The 23,605-nt window shown below is 42.1% G+C and overlaps 1 protein-coding gene across 1 annotated transcript; it reads left to right on the top strand.

Annotated features, from left to right (window-relative positions):
- The first annotated feature begins 2,358 nt into the window (after positions 1-2,358).
- LOC104056259 (p53 apoptosis effector related to PMP-22) lies at positions 2,359-12,954 on the top strand. Its single transcript, XM_009557499.2, has 3 exons — positions 2,359-2,663; positions 9,777-9,920; positions 10,566-12,954. Exons 1-3 carry the CDS (start codon positions 2,453-2,455, stop codon positions 10,799-10,801), a joined length of 591 nt encoding a protein of 196 aa, XP_009555794.2. The 5' UTR covers positions 2,359-2,452; the 3' UTR covers positions 10,802-12,954.
- The last annotated feature ends 10,651 nt before the right edge of the window (positions 12,955-23,605 follow it).

Below are 23,605 nucleotides of genomic sequence, written 5' to 3'. Positions count from 1 at the left end.
CAAGCACTTTCCTGAGCAATGCATTGCTACTCTATTTCTTGCAAAATGGATGAAATTTAACCATACTTCTCATCCAATAGCTCTTCCTTTTTGTGCTGAGGGAAATACTTTCTGTGTCTGCCTTCGAGGTGACTTGAGTGCTGACAGTGAGGTAGCTGGAAAATCACCTCCAGGCACTACCCAAGTGAAGTTCTGCTGTAGTGACAAAAAGTGACAGCTGTGCCCTTACTTCTCCTTTATGAAAAAAAAAATGTGTGCTGTAGAATTATGCTTGCAAGTGGTTAAGGCAAAAATTATTTACATTTCTATTTTATAATTAATTTGGAATGAAACCTGAACAGTGGGCATGACCATCAGGAATGAAGGAGGAAGATTATTTTCCTTGAAGTGTAGTACTGAAGATTTGGTTGGATTTGAAAAGGACAAAGTTATGGTAATGAAAAGTTTAAGCATAATACAAAGGTATCTATGATTTCAATTGATATTGCTAGGAAACACTGTCAAGAGCTGAAGGGTGAAAGAGGATTTATGGACAAAAAGTGTTTGTGTGCAAAAGTATATGTGTGTGTACAGGTATATATGTATTATTAAACAGTAAATCAATACCTTGTCACAATATGACTTACTCTGCAGAAATATGCAGGCCACTAATTTTTAAAAATGTGATTTAAAGCTAGATTAGATCTTAAAACCAGCCTTCGTTATTTTGTCAGTCAATATGTACTTGCCAGTAAAAGCCTTTGAGATAGTTAAATGGTAAATCGTGCCTCAACTGTATTTAAAAATGCAAATTTTTCGAAACATTAACTTTAAAAAACCCTTTTTTTCAGAGTTTAGGAAATGTTACAATAATTCTTACTTATATCTTTTCATTTGCACTCTTTGAAAAACCAGATGCTATGCAGCAAATATGCAAATAGTCTCTAAAAGCTACTTTTTAAGAGGAATTGCATACTTCAATTATTATTGAAAGAATTAATACCTGTCACAGTCCTATTTTTCAGTCACATTGTATTAATAAGTACATACAGGTACATACTTTGTAGATACATACAGCATCTTTCTAGATGTTTCTGGTGAGAACTTTGAGGAGGTGGATGAGAGAAGGCTGTTGAAACTCTATGTGCTTGGAAGTAAACTCTCTGAGAGTTTTCCACCTTGCTTATGCAGAGATTATTTTATTGTTCTGGATTGAGCATCACAATCCATTCCCTGGCATCTGTCAGCAATTGGTACTCAAAGGAGATCCAGCATCTCTCCTTATGGGGGATACATCCCTTGAGTATGTTTGAGGAAATGACACCAGGCACAGTCTGAGCATGTTTGGCATAGCTGTGACAAAATCACATTTGATGCAGTCCAATAAGAACTGTCTCCCTCCCCCATCCTCCATGCAACCCACATAATCACACCTACCTGCTACTTTTTTCATCCCTTCAGATGTCAAAGATTTGTTCTACTACTGACCTCCGCTGCTCCGAACTTTGACGAAATATCTGTGAGTTACATGACCAAAACATGTGCAACCCTAGTCCTGTCATAGGTATATATTTGTTCACATGATGAGAGGTTGCACTGGTGCTGGGCAATGGGATGACATGATGGGATATATGTAGATCTCATTGTGGAGAAGCGTTTTTCTCACGACAAAAAATTTATGTGTTCATTCATTGCCATTGATGGGGAAGCCTTCATTTCTGTCATCTCAGGGGTGCATTTCCAGATGCATGACGGGGAAAGATCAGGGTATACGGGTCTTGAGTATCACTCTTGGACTGTATCTGGCACATAGTGGCTGGAAGTCAGAGCAGATTGCAATCAGCCAGTCGTTAGGAAACATGCATTTGTTTAATTCTGAGCTCGATGCCAGACAACTGATGGCTTCCTTGTTAATAACATCACATTCCCATCCTTAAATAACATAATACCTTTCTTATTATTATTTGCATTAGAATTGCCTAAAAAAACTGGGCAACAAGTTGACCATTTCAACTTCAAAGCAACTTATTACAAGCTTTTGCCGCCTGAAGTGACTAACACCATTAAGCACTATCAATGTCGGGTAGGGCTGATCCGTCTGTCCAGTGAACAGAGAGGAGAAAGACAGGCTTGAACAGGCGGGAGGAGGGCAAGGGCTTCTGAAACCTAGCGAGAACCTGAAGTTTTTGCTGTATTTAGGTTTTGCGGTGTCGGGGCCGCGACAGAGAAGCGGGTGCGAAGCCGGGAGGGTGTCAGACAGCAAGGAGTTAAGCGCAAAGCCCAGCCTGGGGAAGGGAAGGGAGGCTGGAAGGGCAGGGAGGGAGCCGGGGCAGAGCGAGGAGCTCCCTCCTCTGCTCTCTTAGTCAGAGGAATGTGGGTGGGACTCCCTCTTCCCCTAGCGCCTTAAAAACTCTCTTGGACCGAGAGACACGCAGTCTCCCGTCCCGTCGGAGCGTCCCCTCCGACCCGCAGGATGGTGGTGTGCACCCTCGCCTGCTGGAGATGCAGGTGGCTCCTGCCGCTGCTGCTGGGCTTGGCCATCATCATGGGCATCATCGCCCTGGCGGGCCGGGGCTGGCTGGAGTCCGAGTCCGAGCCCTACGTGCAGCAAGCGTCCCTGTGGGAGAGCTGCACGCGGGGCCAGGACGATCCCAACTGGAGCTGCGAGTCCCTCATGGAATACGGTAAGTGGGGAGCTCCCTGCCTTCTCCTCCCTGGTGCTGCCACCCGAGGCCAGCGGCTGTAGAGCAGTGGGGTTTGCGGGCGCTCACCTCGCTGCGGGCGCACACGGCTGCGTTCTGCCATGGGGTTTCCTTTGCAGGACTAATATTGTTTCAGAGCTTAAACCAGCAAAGGAATACGGGTCCAGACTGCTTCAGAGCAATCTTTTCTATCCACACAATACTGAGAAGCTAGGGCTTTTTGTGATTTTTTTTAAGTTATTTTACAACCAAAGTAAGAGAACCAATTGGCCTTAAGTCCCTTCGACTCTTCTGTTTGCTCCCTCTGAACTAGCAGGAGGCTGCAGTCCCAGCTCCCCTGCCACACGCTGCTTGGATGGTGAGCACGGAAGCCTTCACTCAGGGCGTCCTATGCAGAGCCACACCCGGGCAATAGTAAAATGGTCTGTCCTTGGCCATCTGGAGGAAGAGAGCACCTTACTTTAACCTTGCTTGGCCGTGAGAATGTGGCTATTTTGATGCCTCCTGACCTGCAGCTTAAAATGGCCCGATGCGGGTGTACAGACCAAAAATATTCTGTTTCCTCTGCATTCCAGTCTGTTGCACTAGGACCTAAATCATGGGATCATTGTGTCTCTGTTTTAACCTGCTGAGCTGCTTTTTAAAATTTATTTATTTATTTTAATCTAGCAGCACCAGCATAATATTCTTACTGCGTACTCCTAATTTCAGGGGCTAGAACAGATGGGTCTGATTACATCTGCTTTTCCCTCAAATAAAATACTTCTGGACGAATAAGCAGACCCGCCTTAAGATCCTGGACAAAGGGACTTCGGGGACTGGGAAGCTGGGTGTGTTTCGGCTAGGAGAGCTGGGACTGTTGCTCCACGCAGATCCCTTGCTACCCAAGTACAGTGGACTGACTTCCAGAAACTTTCCGTTGCAACACTCGTGCAGAAGCTAAATACTGAGTATATTGCAAGAGCAGTGGCTTTATTTCTCAGCCAGGTGATGAATGCAGGTCTTGCTGTAGGTGGAAGAAATCTGGCTCGTTTGACAAAAATGTCAGTCTCCCCCCATTAGTTAGAGAAGAAAAACCAATGCAGTAGGTTTGCTGAAATTTGCATTGCACAGGGAAGAGGTTCTCCTACAGCAGACCTGCTGAAGTTTGCTTTCTCTGGTAGTGACACTGCTTCTCCTGTTCCTCAGTACTTTCGGGCGTGTGCTTTCATCAGCCTTCAGTGTTGTGGGGCAAGAGCAACTTTCTGCTGGTTTTTCTGGTTAACAAGCTGTCAAAGAAGAATAGTACCCTTGACTTCACTTGCTTAAGCCTTGGCTTATTTAACCCAAAATTTATTTAAATCCTTGACTTATTTAGACTAACTGGATTTTGCGTCTCCTCTAATTTTCATGACATCGGTGCCACTGTATATTCAGATACTATTTACATCCAGAGACAGGATGTAATGAATGAGTTCAGGTTTTATTTTATTTCCTTTTTTCTATGCTAATGCAATTAGGCTCCAAATAGGTGAGGGCATTTACAAAGGAAAAGATGCCTAGCAGGGATTTACAGCGCTACTGCAGGAACATAAAAGTTAATTAATTGAGATGCATAACTTGTGTTTTGCATACAATAACTACTATGCACTAACCATCCTGTGCCTCTCCTGATGAAATGAAAACTTCAGAGTGGATACTCATTATTAGAAAGCTCCATTAGACAGTTTCTGTATTGAGCTGCAGCATGTTGTACCTAGAAGAGGAAGAGGAACAGCAGGCGAGTCACTTGTTTTAAATGGGTGAAAAAGGGGCAGGAACAGACAAACAAAGATTTGCAAATAGGAATGTCTCCTAAGCTGCATTCCTTCTTAACTGCACATTTGCAAATGCCACAAGAGAGGGAAGAAGTGGAAAGGGAAAAAAAGGAGTAGGATGTCATTTGATAGGGGGGTGGAGAAGATCTCTGTACTGGTTTGTGTCTGGGAAGTACCTGGCTGACAGCGTCTGTTTATTATCAAAATGTTGCAATGCAGAGCTACTGTACTGCACTATAATATGACTCAAGATGACTTAGTCTGGACCATTGCAGAATTAAACTGTTGACTGCATATTTAAAACATATCAGTAAGCCATCTGATATGATAAGGATTGTTTGCAATGTGGTTACTTGGAATGGGTTGTTCTCTTTGTAGTGATGAGCCTGTAAATTTGGGAACAATATTTGTGGGTGGCAGTGCCCTCCCGGTTCTGAACGCGCTCATAGTGTCTTTCCTTTGAATTATCGCTGTAAAGATGGGCGTGTATGTATGTTGTAAAGGTGATCCCATATCCCATAGAGGTTAACTCTTTCTTACCTTCTGAACAGCCGGTTGGTATTCACTAAGTACAAAACAGCCGACTTACAAAAAGGGAAGCATTCACCTGGAACCTTAGCCAGTGCCAAAAAAAAAAAAAGGGGGGAACCTAGAAGCAGGAGCCCAGCCTTTGTGAATCGTGTTTCACCACGGCTGTGCCACTGTACCTGTGTCCCTAGAGGCATGGACTTTGATACCACACATTATTGGTGAAGCTGAGTTACATGTGTCGACTTCACTGAAGGGCCAGGTAAAGAAAGGAGGAATGTTACAGGTACACTTATCTTTTCAGTAAGCCTCTTTACAGGCATGCTTTTCTCAGGTATATGGTGCCAGGATGTATCCAAGACAAACTTAGAGTTTTCAGGTGAGTGCAGGCACTCAGAAAATGCTAAAGAGGCGTAGAGTCAGTATCCCTGTCTGCACCCAGAAAACATTTACTGCCACTCCCTGAGTAAAAGATTTCTACTAGTGGGGTTTTATTTAATAGGTTGGTAGTATAGGAATTGCTTTTCCGGCTGTGATTCCCAGTATTAATTCCCTACCAGTCCTCCTGTTAAACCTTTGATTGTGGGCTGTCCTGTGCTCATGGTGGGCATGCACATACCTTCCCTTCACAAGTCATACTGCTATGGAAGTTCACACATTACATGAGCAAGAAAACATTACTGATGGTGCTTTCTTACTTGCAGTCCATTACTCCTTTGTTTTGTCAACAAAAGCAGATATTTTTGGGCATTGTATGCAATGGATTCTCAAAGCTGAACAAGAACTGCTACTGCCATTTATATACAGAAAATTATTATAACTGCAGTGTGAAAACATGCCTTGTCTATGCACATCATGGTGAAACTTCTACCCTAGGATTCCAGCTATTCACAACCTAACAGCTTCTGCTTTTGTAAGTAAGTGAACAAAGATGAGAAATGCATGCTACTTCAAATCTTGTAGCAGTTTATCACCCGGCTATTCTGTTTTTCCAGTTCTTTTATGAATTTCTAAGCATAAATCTAGATTTAAATATCCTATGCTGTGGAGCTTCCATCTCAGGCTGAGGCGTGGTCAAATAAAATCAGGAAATACACCTAATACTGTTGCTTTTTTTTTGTTTTTTAAATAATCCTGACCCCTCCTAGTTTTTTATGTGATAACATTTGCAGCTTAGTTCCTTTCCATAGTCATCATTAATCAAGCTATGTAATAAGACTCTCAATCTATCCTAATAATTATAGACCTTCAGCAACCCGAACAGTAGGGTTTTTTTAAAATGTTCTTTCAACACCACCTAAATGATAAATACTTTTCTGTTGATAAGATACAAAGAACGTGACTCTTCTTTGAGGCAAAGCTGACCTGGGGAATTCAAATAGCTCCAACTGTTCTGCTTTTCTGCTCTCCTATTTATGCAGCCCCAAATTACTGTGATGTTATTTTGATTTCGTAAACAGACATCATATTTTTGCCTGTTTGGAGTAGGAAATATACTCTCTGCCACACTAGGACCTGAGAATTTTATAATTTTATGCAAAAATTAAATTCTGGCTAAATGTCTCATGGTTACAAGGTACTTCTGAGCACACCCTAGGTAGAAACTGGGGCTGATCTGTCTTCCTGTGACAAGGTCTCTCCAGCTTTTTAGGCGGCAAAGAGTGAGAATGCAAACCCACGCCTCTCCCCTCCCAGCAACTGGGAGCCGTAGGTGGAGGATCTTGCGGATACAGAGAGCTGGGTGCCTGCAGGGACTCAGTCAGCTCTCAGGAGCGTCTAGGAGGAGAAGTTGCTGAGAAAGCCCCACTTGGTAGGTATGGCGTGAAGGGGATCCTACATGGAGAAACATCAGTTTCAGTTGGAGTCCTGCAGGAGACCCTTGCCTGAAAGCTCTCCCTGTTGGTGAGGGTAGCAAGAGTTTGTGAGGGAAAGAAGAGCATTAGGCCTGCACCTTATACTTGCTAAGGGTGCAGCCTCCCACCCCAACCTCTTCTGTCTGTCACTTAAGACTCCCAGTAATTATTTTGAGGTTTCTTTTATGTTGCATATATATAAATCCAGATCTTTTTGCTGCCCTTCTGATGACTCCCACTGGTGCTCATCTGGCAGGCTGGCCATTCAGTGGCTATTGTCTAGTCCTGCCTAGAATAGACCCATCCAATACTGTGGCTGGTACCTATGGCTTTGTCTTATCAGTATCAACCTGCTGCTAACTGCCACTGGAGAAGGTAATCTAGCAGCACGAGGAGAGGAATGTACAGGGTCACTAGCATTGAGCACTGTCGCACAAGCACAAAAACCACTGAATTTCATAGTGGTGCTACTACTGCCTTGTTTCTGAAGACCTGAAACACAGCTGGTCTTGATACTAATCTTTCTGACAAAACATCTCCTACAGCTGTATATGTTACCATTTTCACATAGCCAGAGACAAGAAAATAAATCACTGAGCCTAGCCGGGAATAACCTGTATCCAAAAGCTTGTTATACCTGTAAAGTAAGCACAGAGGATATGGAAATAACAGGAAGAGCACTGGGGCCTTTCTGGCTTATAGGTCTTCTGGTTATGTTTGTGTTGCGCCAAACCTCAAGGTGTCTAACATGCAGGTGTGTTTGAGTTTACAACCTAAATTTTATCAGACAGATGCAAGACTTGGTTTCCTATGCTGTGCCAGCACATGTAATGCGTCTGAAAATGAATGTGCTTTGATAATTAAGTGTTCCTTCTTATTGTTGTGTTTTTTTTCTTCATAGGGCAACTATCAATAAATAGTATTGCTGGACCATTTAGTCTGAATCACTTTTTCTGGACTGGCTGTGTGTAATGGTTACATGTTATTTTATATTAGTTGTCTCTAAATAAATCCTATTGTAGAGACAATATCCAATTCCTGCGTTGGGTATGGTTTTATATTTGTTTTATATTAAAAGATTTTATCAGAAAATTGACATAGCTTGAAACTCCAGATGCTCACTGGATATCACCCCTCCCTCTTCACCACACAGCACTCCCCTATGGAAGGGGTATGAAACAGCATAACTGGCTGAAGGAAAACTAATTTGAAAAGTGTTTGATGTCTTGAGTAGCTCCAAAAGGAGAGGGGAAGGATAATCCTTTTCCTTACCTTTTCTATGCCAGCATGACCATCTTCAGGTGGCAGCAATGGTGACTGGGGCATTTAGGCTGAGATCTGTCTCACGGATGGCTGCTGTATTTCACTTTTGCTGTTGGAATAGGCTGGAAAGAAACCAGTGCAGACTGATTTAATGAAAATAGTTGTAAAACAATGCTTTGCTTTCAAAGAGTAAATTTATGTATGGAGTAGGGATGACCAAGGTAGTTTTACTGCATTGTCTTTTACTACTAGTTTTTCCTAGTTTATGTGACTAATTGAGTACATGAGTTAAAGTGGAAGGTGTTATCTTTTTAGGAAAAGGTTATCTGCCTCACTGTCTTTTTCCTCTTAGTTTCTGCACAGAAAGAACAGAGGCTATATTGAAGGCAGGATGTCTCCAGAGTCACTTCAGCTGTGTTGGAACACGCAGCTCTTATGAAAGAGATATTCTGGAAAATGTTCTGACCTAGATGTTGCAGCTCTCTTTATTCCTACATTAGAGGGAGCTCGGGATCTGGCCCTACCTCTATCCGAATGTGTTAAAGTAGGAACCGACTTTATGCAGATGTGGGAAGTGAGCTGTGATTACAGCTGACTGGAAGCCAGAGCACTAGCCAGTATGCTTTAGCCTATGTTGGCAGGTATCCTGCCTCCTGGGCAGGAACAACTTTGCTTGTTGTTGTTTGCTCACCTGAACTTCTGTTTGGTTTCTAAAGAGGAGAGAGTCTGGCCACAATGAGGGCCTTTTCACAAGCTTGTGCTACTGTAAAAGGGGAACTGCAGTTTGGTTTTCTAGGAGGTATTCTTACATTTGCCCTAGCCTGTGATGGGTGAGTTCTGGGCACTGGTGCTGCTCTGCTGGCATAAGGCCACTTGCTTCTTGCCTGTGTGACTCCACACAGCAGTTGTTTGATCCTAAGAATCTGCACCATCCCATCCCATCAAATGTCAAAGTAACAGCTCCAGAGGACTCTTTCACTTTCTCTTAGATTCTGCTGTTTCTCATCCACTTGCTACGTTTTAGCTATTTCTAAATTTATTTCAGCTGTGAATAGATATTTATCTTCAAGAGCTTTCTCTTTGTCATCTCTCACTTCAGCTATTCCAAATCTGTTTCTTTTTGGTCATGCTAATTTTGCTCCACATGCATTATTCTTGTCACAAACAGGCAGGCAAGAAGGTGTACACTGACAGCACTATTATTTCCCAGGAGTTATCTCCTGTGGTGGTACCCTCTTGTCTGCTCCCATACTTCCTCATGCATGGAAGTAGTTTTGTAAACTCCTTTGTCAAACAAGAATGGTAATGATAAAGGGCATTCTCAGTGGCTGATGTGCCCTGTCTGCTCAGATGTCTGTGGGTCTCTTTGTAAATAAAGAATTTAGAAGTGCTAGCTCCATTACTGTGCTTCACTGTGTCCCTCTTTTCAGCAGGACAAGTTAGCAGGCAGGCAGTTGTGTGCAGCACCAGCAATGATGGTGACTGTCTGCTTTGCAGCTGTGTGCTTTGGTGGCGTCCAGTGTTGATGTGACATAAGATGTGCTTCTTACAGTAAAGGCTTTCAACAAAAAATTATTAAAAGAAACCAAAGAGCTGCAATGACCTACAGTTCAGTGCACTGCTGTATATAACATCTTTCTTGTTTTCTCTTCAAGGATGGGGGAGAGCAGCAGCTGCCACATATCTTGTTGGCTTTGTGATCCTGGTCATCTGTTTTGCCCTCGCAGTAATTGCATTCTCGATTGAGATACTCCGCTTCAACTTTGTGAGAGGAATTGGAGGCTTGCTCTTCGTTGTTGGTAAGGCTGGGCACAAAGACAAGGTTATTTTAGATGTAAAGTAGGCATCAGTAGAAAAACATGCTAAATGGAGCCTCCCTTATGAAATAAGCTGTCTTTGTCTGGCTTATGACTCATTTTCATGGGAAACAAGGGAAGGCTGATTTACATCCCAAGACGATCATGGTTAGGGAAGCTCCAATGGCCTTTAAGTTAGCATTTTCCCAAAAGTGGTAAACAGAGAACAATTAGAAACTTTGACCCTGCATATCACATGCTAAGTAAGGCTTAGGAGCTGAGAGCTCTGGGTGCTTCCCACCTACCTGAGGTGAGGAGGAGTTATGGGTCTATGCTACAAGTGGGAGGTAACTGACTCCTCAGGAATCAGGATGCCTGGCTGCAGGACAAGGCTGGTCCTGGCATGCAGGGGTGTGCCGTGGCAACCTGGCAATGTCAGCCATAGCTGCTGCAGCCAGACAGGCATGAGAGTCTGCCTTGGCCAGGAGTCATGTACCTCTTTAAGAACGCAAATTTGGTTATAGGATTGAACCTAATCCTTACATATCTTAGAAGCATATGCAGTTATCTCCAGGTACCTTTTTTTAGTGGGAAATGTAGTATCATTCATTGTCATTTACTCCTGCTTTTCTTTCTTTCTCTCTCTAGCTGCATTCCAGATCATAGGCTTGGTCATCTACCCAGTGAAATTCACAGAAGAAATTCCGTTGACAGGAGATAATATGTTCAGCTGGGCGTATGGCTTTGGTTGGGCCAGCACTGTTGTTGTAATAGGTTGTGCTTTCTTCTTCTGCTGCCTCCCCAACTGGGAAGATGAAGTCCTGGGAAACATCAAGCCTACCTATTACTACTCCTCCCCAGAGAGAGCACCATACTTAAACTGAAAGATTAAATCCAGATACAATCCACTGTCAAAACAACAGTGGAGAACCTCTGCTATAAATCTGGTGCAATTGTAGGAGACTGAAAAAAAACCCCACCTTATTTTTCCAAAGTATTTCTGACTAGCCCTGGCAATAAATTAGTGAAAACATTGGCATCTTTAAGCAAATGGCTTTTACCTAAAATATTATTTATGAATTCTCATATTGATTCTGTTTAGGTGGTTTACTTGCTCTTTCCCCTCCCAACTAATTGATTCATCCTTATTTTATTCAGACATTTGCTTATGAATAAAGATGCAGTGTTTCAAGTGTAGAAAGGAAGAGGAGATATTTTAAACAACCCATTAGAGGGGTCTGCAGGTTATTTTGTTTTCATCTCTGACAAAATTGCCTTGAATGGAACTAGAAAAAAACCTTCCAAAGAATGATTTTTCTTCCACCAAAGTCAGTCCCAAGGAAAGAACTTCCCTGAGACCATTGGAGTCAACTGCCGACTAAGAATCTCTTCTCATTCCTGTTACTGGACTATTGTTGACTACTAGCTATTTGAATTAAGAGGGAAATAAACTTAGAATTTATTTTCCACCAGTTGGTGCTGTTGGGAGGAGATCTATTCTAAAGCATGGAGCTGGTGTGTTTAACAGTGGCTGATGCACCACTTATTCATGTTTTTGTGGCTACTGGAAGACTTGTGATGGAGCCACATAAAACTTAATGTACATTGTCATGGAGATAATCAATACACCTTCAGATGTTGAACTACACAGATTTTTACATGGTTTTTGAGGGGTGCTGACTAAGAAAATACCTTTGAGTAGAAACGTACGCTGTTCTTTGTCTACCTTTTTAAAACTGCAGTGTTTTAATCATCAGCCATGCTTTGGAGGGACATCTTAGGTGTTGAAATCCTCCAAAAAATTTTAAAACACACTGTAGGTACTCCAGTTTAGTAAACTTGGGGATGCTTTGTGAGTTACTAGGGATAACAGGTAAAAATAGAAAAGCAGTTCTGTGAGGAATTTACGTATCCAAACTTCATATAGACACTCATCTTGGGAGTAGTTTGTCTGGGTCCTAGCTTGTGTTTCTTGAGCCAGCAATTCCAAATAAGTATTCCAGTGAGGCAGAGCCATATCTATGTTGTCATGGACCTGCAGCAGCTTACAGCAGGTTTACTTATAGCTGTAATCCTTGTCAGAGCTTTCTTCAGCTGCAGGGGGTTACAGGTAGGGTGGAAAGCAAATGCTGTATGTTACTCTGTGTAACAAGCAGCTGGGGACTTATTTCTCACTATGATGAACACAGTACTTAGGAGAAGGTAAGTACATGGGTGTATGTATACATACATGTGCAAAATAGAAATTGCAAAGCATTAACTAGCATACTGTAAAGCTAAATTACTTTAGAACTAAGATTTTTCAATGCCCCATAGTTCTTGTATTATATATTGTATAGCTTCCTGTTTTTAACACCTTTTTTAATTTGATTATTCTGTATATTGCATGTGAACCTGTTTTAGAAAGGCTAGGCGAAGTCTGAAGGTCCCTTCCAGACCTGTATTTTATAACTTAGAGAGAGTAAACATCTGCAGACTTCAGAACTGTGTTGCAAGCTCAGTTGTGGCATATACAATCAAGTGTATTTGTAATTCTTGCTGAAGAAGAGAATCCTGTGACAAACATGTATTTTGTTTTTCCTTTTCTGTTCAGTACTGGCTGATGGTGAATACTCTGTAGACTTCTCTGTATCATGAATAGTATTAGTGCCTAACTTTCTAGTGAATTCAAAACATAGCAAAGAATCCCAGGCCTGGAAAATCCTTGCACAGCTAAAGCTGCGAAGGAAAAAAGACATAACAAAATGAACACCCTTCCTAATGAGAGGGAGGATGGTACAGCAATAGCATTTAGCATAACTTAAGTCTTTTGTATGTTTTTTATAACCATTGTCCTAACTTGTCTAAAAAGCACAAATGTAAAATAAACTTGGCTCTGAATAAACTGGGAGGGGTGGAAGCATAACCAGCATGTTACACAACTAAAAATTTCAGGAGGAAAGGTATTGCAAATAGTCATTAATTACTCTCAAGTGATACTAATGTATGTGGCACTCCTTTCAAATGTGGTGGCTCGATTAAAACTGTTTTAACTGATGGATGTAGAAACTTGGTGTTATTTGTCATTCATGGACTCACCTCAAATTCAAGCAAATAGCCATTCTTATCTTCACGTGAATATCAATGTCTGTGAAGTATCATGTTACTAAAATGAAGTTTAAGACCTTGTGTCTTCAGGAGGCACCAACTTCATTTTCTAGTCAAGTAAGCTTGTGTTTACACTGAAAAACATGGCTGTACACTTTCATCAGAAGTGCCAGACGGAAAACTCTCACTAATCCCAAGCCTCTTAACTGCGTCACAACTTAGGGGGAACTTTAAACATTTTAAGAATATTGTGGTCTACAGGATGTCTCAGATGTGGGAAACCTGTGGGATTTTTTAATAAAAACTGTGCCAAATAGCTTTCATATACTGATGAAGACCTTTAAATATGCATAAATACTTGAAGTACTTGCCTGCTATTTTCAGTTGAAGACTCCACTTCTCCCATGATTAGAAACCTTCCCATTTTTAGCCTCAGATCATTCATGGCCGCATGTAGCCCTGTACCAGTGACATTTGTAATCTGAACAAATATTTCTACCTCTGTGTTTTTAAAGAAAGCGTGTGTAAAGAAAGTGTCCTCTCAGACACTGCTGCCTTAAATCAGGCTGTGGCTTCTGATTTCTGGAAAGACAAGTTCACCATTCTCGCAATCTTTTTAGCTGTCTTCTTTCTTAAATGTCTTAGTTTTTTTAAACACATTTACCATTCTACATTCTGGTGGCTTTCTTGCATTTATTTTTGTTTTGGGATTCTTCCCCCCCTTCAATGACTTTTACTTTAAAATTTGGGAAAATATTTTCTTCATTTTAGATTTTCCTGAAGATAATGGGAGAGTTTGTATAATGCCCATTTTTTGACCTGAGGAACGTTTGTACTATTGTTTACCTACCAGTCTGTATTCAGCTGCAGCCCAAATCTGTGCTTGCTAAAATCCACTGAATGACTCCAGCGAACTTCAGGCTGCGGGGTAGCATCTTCTAACCCAGTCATGGGAAGCAGAGAACAACAGTTAAGGAGAATCTGAGCACGTTTAGCTCTCATCTCAGGAGGAGTAACAAGCAATCAAAACTGTATGACTGAGTGCTAGGGAAGGCTAATTGACCCAAATATGATGATTAATGATTAAATCTCATGGATATGGGAAACAGCTGACGTACCCCACTGAGATTTTGTATTTTTGGTTGATGTAATAATTGACTCATTTTTTAGACAATTTCTTGGCAAGGTAGAATTCTTAAGAAGTATTCACCTTATCTTTACATCTTGTGTGTAAGGACTTTTGGACCTAGAATACGTGCATAAATCAAGACAGTGTAGTGACAGATCATTCAAGATAATTTTTGTTGGAGGGGAGGGTTGTTATAGTGATAAATACCATAGAAACATACCCACACACCTACTAGAAGAAAAGGTTACACACACGAGAAACAAACTGCTGAAATCTCTGAGCACTTACGAATTAACGACAAACCAAACACATACATCAAAGGAAACCAGAAATGCTTTAGAAGATGCACAACAGTTGAGAGCTAAGGTCCCACAATGCAGAGATGTTACTGGCAGTATGGAGCAGCACCCTGGAGCAGTACCAGTAGGTGAAGCTGCACAGATTTGAGAATTTATCTGGGTGATGATACAATCAGAATGAAGTAGATATGCTTCCCACAATAGGGATGCTGACTTTCTGAATGTGATTCCTGCAATGGGTGTCTGTATAGGATAGTGAAATCCAAGTGCAAAAGTTCACAGCACCTGGGATATCATTCTGTTGCTGCACAGGAGCAGCAGTTTATATGTGTAGATCCTATTGACATAGGATGTGTTGATTTGGCTGTGCATGTGCAATGCATTTATAATGTAGGTCTGATGTACCCATGACACAGGTCTGCAGTGGTGCAGTAAGTAGCCTTTGGTTGAGTCTTTCCTGTCATCCAAAGGTATGAGCCAAGCTATTCCATCTATAGAGCCTGACACCCAGAAATTCCAGGCAAAAGGTCAATGCCCCCAAATTTGCCTCTATAAAGTTGTTGGGAATTGTCAGAATAATTCAAAGGGAGGCTTTTATGATAATTTTTGAATACCTAAATTTAATAAACTGGATTTGTAATAAAGACTGTAGTAGAAAATATGCAGGCACATCTATAGCTTTGTAATACAAATATTGTAAATATAAATCATATATATCAATTAATAATGATGTATGATAAGCAATATGCATTGTATAGTATAAGTAGTAAATATAAATGTTTCCATGAATTATATTCCTCATGAGTATGTCTCTGCAGTATTGGATAATACTTTCTAGAAGCATTGGTATGACTGTTGCTTTTTATTTGTTTATGGGATTATGGGCAAAACATATTGCTTTCCTTAGGGATCTTTGTGATTATGGAAATATTTTATAAGTATTAAAAAATGAGAACATCAAGGGGACACATCAGAAATCAGGGTTCACTGAGTTTGAGAAGACCCAGAAAGGTTTGGAGTGAGCACTCATACCAAAACTGAGACTAAAAGCCAACTAACTCCTGTCCTCTGCTGTTCTGCCCTGGAAAATGGTCATAGACCTGTAGAGTAGTTTGAGTTCGAAGGGACATTTAAAGACTATCTAGTTCAACCCTCCTGCAGTGAGCAGGGACATCTTCAACTGCATCAGGTTGCTCAGAGCTCTGTACAACCTGACCTTGACTATTTCCAGGGATGGGGCGTCTAACACCTCTCTGGGTAACCTGTTCCTCCAGTCATTTCTGTAGCCTTCTCTGGACACGCTACAACAGGTCCATGTCTTTCCTGTGCTGAGATCTCCAGAGCTGGACACAATACTCCAGGCATGGTCTCACAAGAACAGAGCAGAAGGGCAGTATCACCTCCCCTGACCTGCTGGACACTCTCCTTTTGATGCAGCCCAGGATACAGTTGGCCTTCTGGGCTGTGAGCACACATTGCTGGCTTTCATCCAGCTTTTCATCCACCAGTACCCCCAAGTTCTTCTTGTCCAGGCTGCTCTCAATCTCTTCATTCCCCAGCCTATATCAGTATCAGGGTTGCCTTGACCCTAGTGCTGGACCTTGCACCTGGCCTTGTTGAAACTCATGATGTTCACATGGGCCCACTTCTGGAAGACCTGGAAGTTTGCTTTCATAAAATTCAGGGTCCTGACTCTATTCTTCACCTGACCCATATTCCTCATGACTGTAAACTCCACCAATGCATTATCACTGCAGCCCAGGCTGCCTCCAATCCTGATGTCACTGGTTATCTCACTTGCATTGGTGACCATCAGGCCCAGCATCACATACCGTCATGTAGACTGTCTGTTACCTGGCTTAAGAAGTTATTCTCAGTACATTCAAGGAGTCTTCTGGATTGCCTTCCAGCTCACTGCACTAATTTTCTAGTTGACTAGAACTGTTTGGGTTGGAAAAGACCTTTCAGATCATCAAGTCCAACTGTAAACACTGCCAAGTCCATCACTGGACCATCTCCCTAAACACCACATCTACACATATTTAAATATCTCCAGGGATGCTGACTCAACTGCTTCCCTGGGCAGCTTTTTCCAATGCTTGACAACCTTTTCGGTGAAGAAATTTTTCATAATATCTAGTCTAAACCTCCCCTGGGACAACTTGAGGCCATTTCTTCTTGTCCTGTTGCATGTTGCTGGGGAGAAGAGACTAACATCTGCCTCTCTACAACCTGCTATCAAGTAGTTTTAGAGAGCGCTAAGGTCTCTTCTTAGGCTCCTTTTCTCCAGGCTAAACAACCCCAGTTCCCTCAGCCACTTCTCATAAGACTTGTGCTCTAGACCCTTTACCAGCTTTGTTGCCTTTCTTTGCACACGCATCATTGGCTCAGTGCCTTTCTTGTAGTGAAGGGCCCAAAACTGAACACAGTGTTTGAGGTGTGGCATCACCAGCACTGAGTACAGTCTGAGAATCACTTCCCTAGTTCTGCTGGCCACTATTTCTGATACAAACCAAACCCAGATGCTATTGGCTGCCTTCGCCACTTGGACACACTGCTGGCTCATATTCAGCCACCTCTCAAACAAGACCCCCAGGTCCTTTTCTGCTGGACAGCTTTTCAGTCATTTATCACCAAGCCCGTAGCACTGCCTGAGGTTGTTGTGACCCAAGTGCAGTACTCGACTATTAGCTTCATTGAATCTCATACAATTGTTCTTGGCCCATCGATCCAGTCTGTCCAGATCCTTCTGTAGAGCATCCCTAGGCTCAAGAAGATCAACACTTAACTTTGTGTCATCTGCAAACTTACTGAGAGAGCACTCAATCCCTTCATCCATATCATTGATAAAGACGTTAAACAGAACTAGCACCAACACTGAGTCCTGGGGAATACCACTTGTGACCAGCTGTCAAGTGGATTTAACTCCATTCACCACAAGACTTAGGGCCTTGCCATCCAGCCAGCAAAGAGTATACCTGTCCAAGCCATAAGAAGTCAGTTTCTCCAGCAGAATCCTATGGGAAACAGTGTCAAAGTCTTTAGTAAAGTCCAGGTAAACAACAACCACAGGCTTTCCCTCATCTCTTTTCTTTTAAAGTGAATGAGAGCTCTGATGCAGGCTGAAGAGGTGTGCCAGTAAAGCCAACAAGACTTTAATTTCCTGTAGGGAATTGGAACAAGCTGTAATACAGAGCACGCGTGTTTCTATTTGGAGTGTTTGAAGGTTCAGCTATTTTCCCTGTGCTCCATGAGAAAATATTGCCTCAGTGAATGCCTTTCTAATTAGCAAGGTCCACCAGGCACATCTGTGATTGCTCAGGTTCCTTCTGGTCAGGTTTAGGTAAGGCAGAGACCTACAGCTTTATTTCCTATGCCTTTGGGTACCCAGACAACAACCCATTTCACTATCAAAGACTGAGACAAAGAAAGCATTAAGTGTCTCATCCTTTCCTCACCCTTTGTCACTACTTTCCCCCCTGCATCTAATAAAGGTTGGAGAGTCTCCTTAGCCCTCCTCTTACTGTTAATATATTTATAGAAACAGTTTTTATTGTCATTTACTGCGGTAGTCAGATTATTTCCTAGTTGGCCTTTGGTCCTTTTAATTTTTTCCCTGCATAACCTCATGACATCTTTGTAGTCCTCCAGGGGAACTCTGTGGGACCTGGTGTCAAAGGCTTTACTGAAGTCCAGATAAACAACCTCCATGGGCTTTCCCTCATCTACTAAGCAGGTCACCTGGTCATAGAAGGAGATCAGGTTAGTCAAGCAGGACCTGCCTTTCCTAAACCCATGGTGACTTGGCCTGATCATGTGGTTATCCAGTACATGCCACGTGACAGCACTCAGGATGATCTGCTCCATAACCTTCTGAAGCACCAAAGTCATGCTGAGAGGCCTATAGTTCCCCAGATTCTCTTTCTGGCTCTTTTTGTAGGCAGGCATCACATTTGCTAGACTCCAATTAACTGGGGCCTCCCAGTTAACCAGGACTGCTGATGAATGGTGAAAAGTGGCTTGGTGAGCAGTTCAGCCAGTTCCTTCAGTACCGTTGGCTGGATCTCATCTGACTCCGTAGGCTCATGTGTGGTAGCAAGTTGCTGACCACTTTCTCTTGGTTTATAGGGGCTCCGTTCTTTTCCTCATCTCTGTCTTCCAGCTCAGGGGGCTGGGTATCCAGAAAACTATTGGTCTGTCTGCTGAAGACTGAAGCAAAGAAGGCATGAAGTGCCTCAGTCTTTTCTTCATCCTTTGTCACCATGTTTCCCCCTGTGTCTAACAGGAGTTTTCTAGTTGAGCCTTCCTTGGTCTTTTTAATTTTTTTCCCTGCATAACCTCACAAAACCTTTGTAATCCTCCTGAGTTGCCAGCCCCTTCTTTCAGATATCATAAACTCTCCTTTTTTTCCTGAGTTCTAGCCAAAGCTCTCTGTTCAGACAGGCTGGCCTTCTTCCCCGTCTGCTCATCTTTCTGCACATGAAGACAGCCTGCTCCTCTGCCTTTAAGGTTTTCTTCTTGAAGAATATCCCAACCTTCCTGGACTCCTTTGCCCTTCAGGACTGACGCCCAAAGGACTTTGTTGATCAGTCTCCTAAACAAGCCGAAGTCTGCCCTCCATAAGTCCAAAACGGCAGTTCTGCTGACCTCTCTTCCTCACTTCTCCAAAAATTGAAAACTGTCATTTCATGATTGCTACGGCCAAGATGGCCTCTGACCATCAAATCACCCACATGTTCTTCTCCGTCCTCAAAAGTCCCCTTTGTTGTCTCTGTCTCTGATTATTACCCATACGCTTTCAACCTGATCATGGGTTAAAGTATGTTAGTTGCCTGTCATGATCTTGAGGCATATAATTGTGTCAGGAACTGACGTGTGGCCACTATGATCTCTTTTCAGTAGACAGCCTATTTTTAAACTCTCTTTGTGCTAGCAGCCATATAGGACAAGAAATAAGCAGAGCTTATTGTGAAAAAAGAATTTAGGTGAATCATGATACCTGCAAATTAATTTCTGTCCTGAGTTGCAATAGGAAGACAAAACAACTTACGAAACAAAACTTGGGAAAATCATAGCTAGCATTTTGTATCAAGACAATAGGAAAAGTTGTGAATGTTGATAGAAGACCATCATTTTCATTTCAATCCACTTCCCAAATCAATTCCATATCAAACATTTAAAACTGAAGAAATCATCTCCATATAACATTTTGGTTTCAGCAAAATGATTGAAGAATCTCAAAGTAAAAATTTGTGGCCAAAACTCTTATAGATATGCTTGGTATGCACCTCTTAACTGTAAATCTCAAAATGCTTAAAGAAGTAGCTGGGGCTGTTCCCTAACGACCCATAAGGCACAATAAATTAAAGCCATTTTTGTCAAAGGAATGTAAATAGCAAATGTGTGGCACCTGGGAGTTACCTACCTAAGGCTGATTTTATTCCTCTCCTATGGCAGTTGAGATACATGCTTTAAATGGAATTACTGTTATGATCCTCTATAATGGGACAACTATGTAGTTAGCCTAGCTGCTCCACAGAGAAGTTGTAAGGTCTAAAGCAAGTAGCTTACGTAAAATTTTCCCATATGTAGGGGAGAAATGCACTGTGCCACTCTAATGACTTCTACACAATTTAGAGAAAGAAACCCTGTATGCAACTTTCTTCGTGTCAGAGCTTACACTCCTGACAGCCACTTGAGGAAGATACGAACACTTATATTGGTTACAAATGGCCAGAAACCATCTCAGCTTGTAGGAGCATAGCGAGTTTACAGGACACCCTTGATGTCAGCTGTTTGCCTGGTGAGGGTAAGCTGAATTCATCAAACTTCTGCGAAGCATCTGTCAGAAATAACTAGGGGTTAAACCTTGTTTCAGTATAGAGCCCACCCTGAAGAAACTATCTGAAATTTAAATCCAAGCTCAGGCACACAGAGACTTGACTGTTTTCCTCATCTGTCTTTTCCTAATACAGCCTTGAACTGATCATGGAAACAGCAATCCCAATACAGCCTCATGTTTGCAGTTCAGCTGTTGAAATCTGCTCTTGTTATAGTCTTTTGGGTTTGCACATATAACCTTACTAAGGAAAGGAAGAAAGCGCCTGTTGAACTGTAGCATTTGTCTTGCCGAGGCAGGTCTGCTTTACTAACAAGAGTCAGTGAGTGCTGCTCATGGGGCAGGCTTTGGAAGTCCAACAGCAAGCCAGTCCAGAACAGTTCTCGCTATAACTCTTAACGAGACCCTGAGAAAATTTTCCTCCAAGCTCAGCAGCCAGCAAACAAGAGATCTCAAACTTCAGCAGAGCTTTACTGTGCTGAGTGAGGCAGGTAGAAGGTGGCAGGGAGGTGAACCACCTGCTGAGGGAGGTGGTTGAGTTCCCTGGAGGTGTTTAAGGGATGGGTGGATGAGGTGCTGAGAGGCATGGTTTAGGGAGCATTAGGAATGATTGGACTCGACCTAGTGATTCTATGATTCTATGATGATTCTATGATTCCCAGATGGGTGGCTGTAGGACTGAGCACTGACTACTCCCAGGTCACCACAAGCATCACGGACAAGCCTCAGTTTCCAGCCATTGCAGGAGTGTCCCTCAGAAAGGCCTGGTGTGTAGGAAACACATTGGAGAACAAGTCTTATGAGGAGCGGCTGAGAGAGCTGGGGTTGTTTAGCCTTGAGAAGAGGAGGCTGAGGGGAGACCTTATTACTCTCTACAACTACCTGAAAGGAGGTTGTGGAGAGGAGGGAGCTGGCCTCTTCTCCCAAGTGACAGGGGACAGGACTAGAGGGAATGGCCTGAAGCTCCGTCAGGGGAGGTTCAGGTTGGATATCAGAAAAAAATTCTTCACAGTAAGAGTCATTGGGTACTGGAACAGGCTGCCCAGGGAGGTGGTCGAGTCGCCTTCCCTGGAGGTGTTTAAGGAACGGGTGGATGAAGTACTTAGGGACATGGTTTAGGGAGTGTTAGGAACGGTTGGACTCGATGATCCAATGGGTCCTTTCCAACCTTGTGATTCTGTGATTCTGTGATTCTGTGAAACCACAAGATCTAAACTGGGTTCATTTTTTTAGGGGACTGTTCTTATTTTGCAATGAAGTAAGGTCAAGTCCTGTTCGAAATGCATTTCCTGTATCTTTCTAATTAACATAAAGAAATTGCAGCTTGTATTACCCAATGAGTTCCTTTGGTGTCTAAAGGTATTTTTCTACATGCGCTTACTATGGATGAAATATTAGTCATATTGAGAACACTTGCTGCCCAGGTGCTGCAGGGTTCAGAGACTGACCAGAAGGTACAATTTAGCCTAAGAAGGATTTGACTGACTGAGTTGCACCACTGTATGGGCTGTGGTTATAATAATAAATGTAGTGCAATATTCCCACCGCAAGGTGAGGGGTAGCCGTCTCCAAAGAGAAACAGCAGATTCGCATTATCAGAAAAAAAGGACTTATGGTTGTAAATATATCAATAAAGATAATAATGACAGTCATAATATTCATGATCGCTCATGCAGAAAATATTTCTCAGTTGCTCAGGGTGACTTATTAGGTGTAAGATAGCACACAAGAGATTGGATCATAATATAATCTTAGCAAAGCTTCATAAACTAAACTCTAGGGACGTGTTTATAAGTAGTATGAATATAAAAGCATGAAAATGAGCTTGCAGCAAAAGTAATGAACATGCATCACAGCCTATCACGCCACATCGATCTAGTCAGTTAGATAGCTCAATTGACCATGTCAGCAGACTGAAGGTGGCCAAAAATGTGTTGCCATTCATGTGTTAGTCGTTCCTTCCACTAAGAAGCCTTTTCTTGGCAGAAAAGGGCATATTTTTTATTTTTAGCTCTATTGCCATAGCGCTGTATTTTAAATATCCTACTGCTTACATAATTACTTCAAGTAGCAATGAATATTCATTAAGAAATGTACCAGCTTGAACACTGGTAATATATCTTCATTTTCAACAGATGATCCTGGTATTAACCAAGACATACTATCCACAGATAGTGGAAAGGAGAAAGCATTTGCTTTCACATAAACAGCCAACTTATACACTACAAAACTGAAAACACATTGTGGGTAAGTTATCACTTCAAATAACAGGCTCCTCAACGAAAGATTTCAATCATTTCCCCCTGATTGCCATTGGAGTATCACAATTACACAAGATATACTTTATTTCATCACCTTTGAATAAGTCTACCTCTCTGCTGTTCCAGGTATACATAAAGGCTTGTGGTGATAGGACAACAGGGAATGGGTATAAACTGGAGAGCAGCAGATTTAGGCTAGATATAAGGAAGAACTTCTTCACCATGAGAGTGGTGAGGCACTGGCACAGGTTGCCCAGGGAAGCTGTGGATGCCCCATTCCTGGAGGTGTTCAAGGCCAGGTTGGATGGGGCCTTGGGCAACCTGATCTAGTGGAAGGTTTCTCTTCCCATGGCAGGAGGGTTGGAACTAGATGATCTTTAAGGCCCCTTCCAACCCAAACTATTCTATGATTCTATGATTCTATATCACAGATTTCCCTTGTACGGAATGTGACGATTGGTCATATTTTTAAGTTAGTTAAAGATGACAAAGACAGGCAAGACACAGAAACACCAGCAATGATTGAACACTACTCATCTTTCTTTGAGAGCACAGTAATGTGTCCTATGATATCATCACATCAATGCTAATATTTGTGACTACACATTCATCCATAGGTGAGTTATAATAAAAACTGATAACAAATCCTTCTTTCGTAAATGCCTACCTTAAACATGGCTAAGCATTCAAAAAGCAGGGAAGATAATTTTGTTTTTCAACAAACACTGGTTCGCAGATATCTGGCAGTGCCTGACTTCACAGTGGTTTCAGATACAAATTCCTTTAATTTTATTTGGGCTAATTTATCTGAAGGGAAAAAAAAAAACCTGAAATTTTAGAAAATTACAACTGTTTTTGAAAGATGGAAACTTGGCGAAAGACAATATAGACAATTGAGTGAAGACTTAGCTACAGTCTATTACCACATGCATAATTGTTTCTGAAGACATCTTTTAAAAACAGTTTAATGTCCAAATCCATATTCTCTCAATCTTTTGAAGTTTATTGTGTCCATTTCTACCTTAACCTTTGCCACAAAAAGAACACGTGTGAACAGACCTGGACATCTTGTA

This window comes from Cuculus canorus, chromosome 3 (assembly GCF_017976375.1).
Source record: "Cuculus canorus isolate bCucCan1 chromosome 3, bCucCan1.pri, whole genome shotgun sequence".
In the NCBI taxonomy this organism is placed as follows: Eukaryota; Metazoa; Chordata; class Aves; order Cuculiformes; family Cuculidae; genus Cuculus; species Cuculus canorus.
This window is presented reverse-complemented; position numbering and strand designations above follow the sequence as displayed.

What these genes read in the sequence shown, in the direction of transcription:
- LOC104056259 (XM_009557499.2), top strand. Translation starts at nt 2,453, where the DNA reads ATGGTGGTGTGCACCCTCGCCTGCTGGAGATGCAGGTGGCTCCTGCCG. An exon ending in CGAGTCCCTCATGGAATACG is followed by an intron (nt 2,664 to 9,776) that starts GTAAGTGGGGAG and finishes TTTCTCTTCAAG; the next exon opens with GATGGGGGAGAGCAGCAGCT. An exon ending in AGGCTTGCTCTTCGTTGTTG is followed by an intron (nt 9,921 to 10,565) that starts GTAAGGCTGGGC and finishes TTCTCTCTCTAG; the next exon opens with CTGCATTCCAGATCATAGGC.